The sequence below is a fragment of the Orbicella faveolata genome, unplaced genomic scaffold (genome assembly GCF_042242905.1).
Source record: "Orbicella faveolata isolate gen_17 unplaced genomic scaffold, um_ofav_v1 contig_15, whole genome shotgun sequence".
NCBI lineage: Eukaryota > Metazoa > Cnidaria > Anthozoa > Scleractinia > Merulinidae > Orbicella > Orbicella faveolata.
Window position 1 is genome coordinate 376,668 of NW_028301542.1, and position 9,234 is coordinate 385,901.

Below are 9,234 nucleotides of genomic sequence, written 5' to 3' on the forward strand. Positions count from 1 at the left end.
CACCGTACGGTAAATCACTATCACCGCCATCCGGTGTGGCCATCCTGGTCAAAACAAGACAAGCGCTCCGGAAAAGGTCAAAAGACTAGAAAAACTAGAAAGGATCGGGGGTTGGGGGGGGGGGGGGGGCAAGATTGCAGACGCAAGTGTCGAAAATGTCAGAAATGGACAGATGTTGGTCTAACGCGACCATTACCAAAATTTGGAACTTGCTAATTTTTGCCAATTTTTTCCTGGTTAAAAATTGGAAGTATTTGAATCCGTTCTAGTAGGACCCGGCCAATCTCATGATGCATGTATGGCAGAATATGACAGGGTACAGAGCCGTTGCTATTCATTACTTGAAACCTGACGCAGCTATACGCACAAAAGGTTCGTTTCTGCCAGCTTGTGGTTTTTGCGCTGGTCAAATAACAATTTATGAAGTCATTTAAGAATTAAAATCCCATATCCCGCTCTGTTTCCCTTACGAATCCCACATCCCAATCCTATAAAAACACGAAATACCGCTCCCGCTCGTAATTTTACTTCCCGCTTCCCGCCCCTGTTTTCAGCTCAAATCCCAAATATCACTGCGAAAAAAAGCCAAATCCCGCATCCCGCCAAACCTATTGGGAACCCTCTCTTTTCGCCTCGTTTGTCTTGCAAACTACTGATAGACTCACTGTAAAAACAGCCGGTCATCTGTTATTGCTTAGCCTTCTCACTTTTCCATTTAATTTATTACGAACATGAAAGCTGTTCGCAAAGCATTTGTAACCTAGCCTCTGTTTCAAAACGAGTCTCATGCGAAAATGGTTTGACTTGCATGCAACTTAGTAACAAGGCGAACAGATTTTCATATGAATGGTTCCGCTCGAAGACTCGTTCTGCCAACGAGGCAAAAGGCAACTCGGAAATAGTTTACTCTAGTAGTTTCGTTCATTTTCCTTAATTCCTTTTTCTTTTATTTGTGGTACTTTGCTTGAATTGGAAGTTAATTTAAGTGAAAATAGGAAGTTCGTCTCTCCAATCAATGTTTTCCATAGAAATATCAATTAATTTCGCTGTAAAAGCTAATCCGAGGAGGGTTCAATCATTTTGGCACCTTTTCAGAACGGTTTCTAAAACACAAAGGGACAGAAAAGAGTTGAATAAGCCGTGCTCGGCGGGACTCGGGGGAATAATTGTTAATTTTTTTATTGGAACTCTCTGATTGGTCAAAACTCGTGATATACGTGATGGTATCAACCAACACGTGTTTGCTATGCAAATACGGTTGGTATAAGGGTAACCTGAATCAACATTAGGACCAGAAAACTTCTTGCCTTGAATTGCAAGCGTCGCCTTTTCGAGGGAAGTTAATCACTGCAATTTAACCGTAAACATGGTAAGTGAAAACAGAAATGTCGTCTTGTCTTATTCCGCATAGAGAATTGCTTTATCTTGCCTTCGCATGAGGGCTCTGGAATAGTTACAAGTAGCGAATTATCGCAAATGCTACCTTCCATTTTAACTTTTAGCGTGAATGTATTTCTGTACACGTTGGCCAAGCCGGAGTTCAGATCGGCAACGCTTGTTGGGAGTTGTACTGCCTGGAGCATGGAATTCAGCCTGATGGCCAAATGCCGAGCGACAAGACTATCGGCGGAGGAGATGATTCTTTTAACACGTTTTTCAGCGAGACTGGAGCAGGAAAACACGTTCCTCGTGCCGTGTTCGTTGACTTAGAACCAACAGTTGTCGGTAAGTTAAAAAGGCATCTCATCTTCGATGCTTGTACATGTTCACCCAGATGTATAAATAACTTTTCGACTGCTTTTCTCTTATTCATAGTCACACGTGAGAATTGATCATGCTTCTGGCGCAAAGTGAAAGCTTGGGAATAAATAAAAATATTTTTTAACACCATTTGTCGAGTACGTCCCGTCACGGACTGTACGCTTTGAATCATCATATGTATTACTTAATAAATAAAACTGTGCTCGGAATCTAGCGAAACTTGTACAGTTTTAACACTCAGATGCAGCTATGTTTATTTCAAACAAATAGCTCGTTTTCAAATGTTCCGAATTAACGCCACGCCATTTTTCAGGATTGAGCGTAGCCTGCGAACAGGCTCCAGGCGAGGACGAAAAAAAAAACAGTTGGCGAGCGCGAAACAGAAGAATGGGCGAAGCGATCGGGACGGGACACTGGACTTAACGATCTCGGACGCTCGGTGACCCCTATTTTTCTTTTGATGGCTCATTTTCTCTACCGATTGTCTACCCTTGGCAAAAAATTAAGAAAATCTATCGACTAGAAGTTTGAATATTTTGCAAAATGCACCATCGAATTCCGTTCTTTTTAGCTCTTCGTTTATCTGTGCGACGGTTTTAAATGCCTCTTAAAGGGTTAAGTTTTGTAAAAACGTTAGTAACATTTGGAATTATTTACGCAACAGATCCACTTCTACAAAATGTGACTAAGATCGTTTGCCTCCGTTGACTCGCCTTCGATATTTTTAACTATAAACCCCTGTAGACCATGCTGAATTACGTGCGCCAATTTTTTAAAATCAGGGTACTTTTCCACACGCTTTATCTTTGAAACGAAGTCGGTGACCCCCAATTTTTTTTTTCGCATTTCTGACGCAAGTAGCTCATTATCTGACCGCACTGAGTAGAAATTAAAAAAAATTCTAACGAATGGAGAATTTTCGCGCGAACGTCCTTAAGCGCTTATTCGAGGATTGCGTTTTCGAGTTGAATGTTTCTCGATTATAGGCAACTACTCTTAAATAAAGTGTAGAATGATGATGTTGTGTCCAATTTGTCTTGTGAAAAAGCCAACCCATTCTTGAAAATAATAATAATAATAATAATAATAATAATAAAAAGCAATCCTCGAATAAGCGCTTAAGGCCGTTCGCGCGAAAATTCTCCCTTCGATAGAATTTTTTTTTAATTTCTACTCAGTGCGGTCAGATAATGATAATTAATAATAATAATAATAATAATAATGGCCGTTTTCACACTAGAAACGGATAATCCGTCTTAGTGTGAAAACGGAACGGTGTTTAGTTTAGACGGATAAAAATAGACAGATTATCCGTCTAAAATAAACATCGTTCCGTTTTCACACTAAGACGGATTATCCGTGCTGGACGGATAACCCGCCTTAGACGGATTATCCATCTCTAGTGTGAAAACGGCCAATGACAAATAATACTAATAATGAAAATGGTGGTGGTGGTGCTGCTACTGCTGTTGCTGCTGATGATGATAATAATTTTATGTTAAAGATGAAGTTCGTACTGGTACCTACAGACAGCTCTTTCATCCAGAACAGTTGATAACTGGCAAAGAGGATGCCGCTAACAACTATGCTCGTGGTCACTACACAGTTGGAAAAGAAATGATTGATCAGGTTCTTGACAGAATCAGAAAATTGGTAAGCCCTAGAAACCTTACGTACATTTATTATATGGCTAGTGTTTGTAACCGATATAACGCGAACTCTGATTGGCTAGTTATAGAGCATTATTCTCCCCTAATGCCCACGGACCGATTACGGGCCTGCAAAACCAAAGCAAAAAGACACATAATAAACAACTTATTAACCTCGAATGTTCGGTCTTTTCGGGAAAATCTCAAACCTCCCCCTTGCCGTATTAACATTTCTATCGCTCGTTCAATACGGCAAGGTCTTGGTTGGAGATTTTCCCGTAAAGACCTCACTCTCGGTTAATAAGTAGTTTATATGTAAAGAGTGGCGTTCTCTGGTTCGTTGTAGTCTTGGGAAGTCAATGTATGCTCAATGACTGATGTTTTGGTTTGTCTTTCTTGTCAGGCTGACCAATGCACTGGTTTGCAAGGTTTTCTCATCTTCCATTCCTTTGGTGGAGGTACTGGCTCTGGATTCACATCTCTGCTTATGGAGCGTTTATCTGTTGACTATGGAAAGAAATCCAAGCTAGAATTTTCAATCTACCCAGCGCCACAAATTGCGACAGCTGTTGTCGAGCCTTATAACTCTATTCTGACCACTCACACAACTTTGGAACACTCAGATTGTGCCTTCATGGTGGACAATGAGGCCATCTATGACATCTGCCGTCGTAACCTGGACATTGAAAGACCAACATACACCAACCTGAACAGATTGATTGGACAGATTGTATCTTCCATCACAGCTTCACTCCGTTTTGATGGTGCCCTGAATGTTGACTTGACTGAGTTTCAGGTATTTACCAGCTACAGATACTTTTTTGAAACTTAGTTCATTCCTCTAGTTACATAGGAATTTCACTGTAAGATGTTAAAATCCAGGGATAAAATTTCGTTTGATATTTCACTTTTGTAGACCAACTTGGTGCCATACCCGCGTATTCACTTCCCTCTGGCCACCTATGCTCCTGTCATCTCTGCTGAGAAAGCTTACCACGAGCAGTTGAGTGTTGCTGAAATTACTAACGCCTGCTTTGAACCAGCCAATCAGATGGTTAAATGTGACCCACGTCACGGCAAATACATGGCCTGCTGTTTGCTGTTCCGTGGTGACGTGGTACCCAAGGATGTGAATGCAGCTATTGCGACAATCAAAACCAAGAGAACTATTCAGTTTGTGGACTGGTGCCCAACTGGCTTCAAGGTTTGTAATTCGAGATTTAAAATATTTATCAGCTTATTTGTGGCCCTAAAATGTTCCTGGTAATTTAGGCTATGTTGCTATACCTTTCCTTTTCTTCCATTCTATGCTTTTATCGTTCAAATCGAGGAGGGATATGATAATAAATGGAGATTGTTTAATTTAGGTTGGCATCAACTATCAGCCTCCCACAGTTGTTCCTGGCGGTGACTTGGCCAAGGTTCAACGCGCTGTGTGTATGTTAAGCAACACTACAGCTATTGCTGAGGCCTGGGCCCGTCTGGATCACAAGTTTGATCTGATGTACGCCAAGCGTGCTTTTGTCCACTGGTATGTGGGTGAGGGTATGGAAGAAGGAGAGTTCTCTGAGGCTCGTGAAGATCTGGCAGCATTGGAGAAGGATTACGAGGAAGTTGGTGTGGACTCTACTGATGCTGAAGGCGAGGAGGAGGAAGGAGAAGAATACTAGTCACGTGATCATTCACGTCAGCTTGTTGCCAGAACAATTATCGTTGCAATAAAAGATTTTGTTCTGTAATTATCTTTGTTTATTTTTGGTGTTTAAGTCCACTTTAGAGATGATTCAGAGTTATGTGATTGTCAAATTCTCATTTTAACCCACCTCAAGAGTTTGAATAAGTTCCGTTGTTCCAAAATAATTCCGACAGGAAAATTCTTGATAAAGTATGGAAATCTGCGATCTATTTTAAGTGCGGAAAAATACAGATGAGGTCTGGAGTTTTCTAAGGTAAGACAATTGCTCAGAAAAATTCCATTGGACGTTGAAGGGTCCGACAAGCCGGTGGTATCAATAGGCCACATTCGTATTGTCGGTATTCGACTGGAACTAGCTTGCAGTGGAGATTCATGCGAATTACAAAGAGATTAACGTCCGGGCCCCCCTTATTTTGGCTGAAAAAAAGAAAAAAAAATCACAGAGGGAAGAAAAGCCGGCAGGGCAAGCAAAACAAAACCGCCCCTCGCCCCCCCCCCCCCCGCCCTTAGCTCAAGTTCTGTAACCACCACTGCATTTGACTAAGAATCGCGAACATTTTGTGCTTTGAGAACAATAGAACTGTTTCAATAATCGGACTCGTTTGGTTGTTCACATAATGCAGAAAATTCTTGGAAATATCCAGTTTAAGAGAAAAAGGCCACAGGATCGAGTCTTCTCCTCCTCAATTGTAAGGCTACTGTTGCTGACACCTCTCTACAGTTCTGAGATGTCCTAAAGTGTTATTTTTTTTTTTTGGTTAAGAACACTAGTCTTCTCCTATGATCGCTCTTTTCAGCACGACAGGAGAGTAATACAACCACTGACGCCACAAGGGTTTTGGCCGGGCCAAGATGACCGCGAATTTTGGGGCCAACTTCGAACGGATAAAAAAGCAGTTTTTGCTTACCTTTCGTCCGAAAAAGTTGACAGTGTTTTTATGTAAGGTTTAAACTTTATGATTAAGCAAAAATCTCAGACACAAAAATGGAGAGGAAGGTTCTTTTACAGTACATCAGTACACACGAAGGCTGGTTTTGAAACATAAGGAGTAGCTTTAATGATATAAGTTATATAATTATGGAAAGTGATGTCCATCCTGTGATTTCCTTTACTGCTTATTTTCCTCATTGAATGGTTTTATATTCTCCGTTTTACCACAGTTCACACAATAACGGAAAAATCGTGCTGTGCTGTAGTTTTAGCCTTGCATTTCATATAGTTTTTAAAATTACCCTAACCTGTAAGACTCGGCAGTCAGATTACTCTACTGAATTAATTATTATCCTCGCTCCGAAGCAGTTTATCTGTTTTGCTAACACATTGTCCACCACGAGTCCGGGAGGCGACTAGGAAAAAACTCATGAACGCGGGACGTTGTCCCGATGTATCACTAAATTATCAAAATTAATATTTAACTGAAGGAATTTTTGAAAAGAAAATGGTAAATTGCTAGGGAAATTAATAAAATTATATAATTACATAATTATACAATTATATGAGAAAATTATATTGTTATATAATTTTAGAAAATAGCCCCCCAAAAATGTGCGCGCTGATTGGTTAAAAATCGTGTTTCTGTATCTCGATTGAAACAGTGGAAGTTTGGAAGAACTCATTATCCCAAACCTCCACCCATGTTTCTATAACTCGGGACAAGCTTTCCATTTCTTAAATATTAGGAAATTATATGGTTAAAATAGCTGTTGTCGTTACACGGAAATATTGCGTTACACACCACGCCCGATCACCAAATTGTCGTGTATAACGCTGTCCTATGTTGGCCACGCTCGAGTTACATCATCGTCTGGCTGTCACGAAACTCCGTCGATTGAATAATGTGTCTCCGTCGAATGGATGGATTCTCAACGTCCTTCGCCTTCCCGCAGCACTTGCAGTTCTTACACAGGCCGAACCAATCCTTACTAAAGTTGGGTATATAACAGGCAAAAATCATTGGATTAAAGAGCGAGTTCATGAACTTCATCAGCTCTGTGATAATAGCAAGAATCAGGACTATATCAGGAGCTACATCAGCCAGGCCATCATAAGAACGAAGCATGGAAATGAGAGCAGTAGGCCCCCAACAGATGACCACGCCCAGAGAGAGGGCACTTAACATGCGCGTGACTTTTCCCTTGGCATTGGCAGTTTCTCTACTGATGGCACCACTTTTGTAATCTCTCCTGAGATATACGTACGTCAGCAGGAACAAGATCACCATGATAACCAGGGGGACTAGGAAAGCCATCACAAAGTAGAGTGTGGTCGACAGCTGTCCGCTCCAGTTCCTGTAGAAATCACATAGCTTGGGAACGCTGCAGTTCTTGAGCTCGTCTGTCAAATTTCTGGCAACTTCTGGAATCTCCGTGTAGAGGACACTCTGTGCGCTGTACATGAGAGGTCCCGAAAAGACTGCAGCGTAGGACCACACACCAAACACGACAAGAAATGGAGTACGGGGTGACATGACACCTTTTAGCGGCGACGCCGCGTCACGGTACACGTCAACTGAAATAACGACAAGCGAGACAAAAAACGCAGCGCCACAAGCCGAGGAGAAGAAATGAAGGAGTTTGCATGGAATGCCTGACTTATCTGTGTTGTAAACTGTGCTCAGGTATATTACCGGTCCCACGGTCAATAACCGAAATATCAAATCCGCCACGGACAAGTGAAATACGAAGAAGTTCGACAAGTTCTTTAACACGCACTTGTTAAGCAGCATGACTGCGCAGACTGTAGCGTTAATGAAAATTCCAAGGACAATAAGACAGAAGGCTGTTACCTCAGACATTTTGGCAATCTCCTTGGCTGTTTCACAAGTCATCAACAGCATGTCACCTTCTCCAGAGTTCGACATTTTTCACAAGGCTAGAGATCACAGAACTGGAGTGTTTTCTATTTTTGGCTTCTCGCTCTCGTAGAGCTGTTTCAGTTTCTTGAAAAAAAAAACAACAAAAAAAGCACATCAGTGCAAATAAAACTAGGTTAATTTTTTGATTTTAAATAGGGATAATCTTTTTGTTTTAGCTCATGGATGAGAAGTTTTCACGTAATGTGAACAGGAAGTTCCCGTCCCCACGTCCTTTCATGTAAACGAATGAGCCAGGCTTGCGTGACAAAAGGCTTGCGTGACAAAAGGCTTTCCAAAGAGATGTTTGTCATGCAACATTTTGTCGTCTGGTTGTCTGCCTACCACGCAACATTTGCTCGTCACGCAGCACATCTATAGCTTTCCATTGACAAACCGAATCAGTAAATACATTAAAATCAAAGGTTTCTTAGTTTTTCATTCTTTACTTAATTAATTGTTGTAATGAGAATTTTCGCAGACAAATTTTACAGAAACGCCTACCGAACAATTGCGCAATTTTGTGGGGTAATTGTACATAACGCAACAAGAGTTAGTCAGAATTGAGCGATATTATTAGCTAGTATTAAAATCTGATCATACTAAAGTTCCTATATATAAACGTTCCTAAGTTATCAATGTTCCAGGTATATGCTACATAAATGCTCAAAGTTCTGACCGAACTGCAGTTGTTTCTGGACCTATTTTTGGTCAAACTATTTCTCGAAAATATCTTTCTGAGCACATGAAACGACGGGGGAAAGATCACCAACAAGCCAAATTTCCCTAGCTGTGCGTACCATTGCGCTTTCTTCATAGTGCGTCCGGTCACGAACTGAACAAATCGGATCGAATAACTCGCGAATAACTACACAGACATCATTGTAATACTTAGTATATCTAATTTATCGTACCTTGAGTACATGAGAATACCTTAGCCGCGTTGTGCAGTTTTATTAATTGGTGTGGGAAAATCATATTTTACTTTGTACCGATTGAGTAATTCTACACGTTCACGAAAAAATTTCAAATCTGAACTTGGAATCTACTTCTATTGTAGGTATTAGGTTGTCATCAGCATCCCTCATGGCTGAAACGCTCTCAAAAACAACATATCTTGAAATATACTCACTGTGTTTCTGAAGATAACAATCCTGTGATGTTCAGATTTTTCAACGAGGCGAAAGCGGCCAGCGAAACTCAAGAACACAACAATCCGCTTGAAGACACAAGTTGTAGAAACATGACGTCACGCAGGACAGTCATGTAAACCCGA

At 41.0% G+C, this 9,234-nt stretch overlaps 2 protein-coding genes across 2 annotated transcripts; one reads left to right on the forward strand and one right to left on the reverse strand.

Moving 5' to 3' along the window:
* Nucleotides 1-1,290: 1,290 nt before the first annotated feature.
* LOC110069154 (tubulin alpha-1D chain-like) lies at nucleotides 1,291-5,149 on the forward strand. The gene is made up of 6 exons (XM_020776624.2): nucleotides 1,291-1,369; nucleotides 1,503-1,725; nucleotides 3,266-3,414; nucleotides 3,814-4,206; nucleotides 4,327-4,614; nucleotides 4,778-5,149. The coding sequence occupies exons 1-6, from the start codon at nucleotides 1,367-1,369 to the stop codon at nucleotides 5,078-5,080; spliced, it is 1,359 nt and encodes a 452-aa protein (XP_020632283.1). The 5' UTR covers nucleotides 1,291-1,366; the 3' UTR covers nucleotides 5,081-5,149.
* A 990-nt stretch (nucleotides 5,150-6,139) lies between these two features.
* On the reverse strand, nucleotides 6,140-9,212 carry LOC110069155 (neuropeptide FF receptor 2-like). Its single transcript, XM_020776625.2, has 2 exons — nucleotides 9,091-9,212; nucleotides 6,140-8,045 (listed from the first exon to the last, which is right to left on the reverse strand). The coding sequence occupies exon 2, from the start codon at nucleotides 7,965-7,967 to the stop codon at nucleotides 6,900-6,902; it is 1,068 nt and encodes a 355-aa protein (XP_020632284.1). The 5' UTR covers nucleotides 7,968-8,045; nucleotides 9,091-9,212; the 3' UTR covers nucleotides 6,140-6,899.
* Nucleotides 9,213-9,234: the final 22 nt, after the last annotated feature.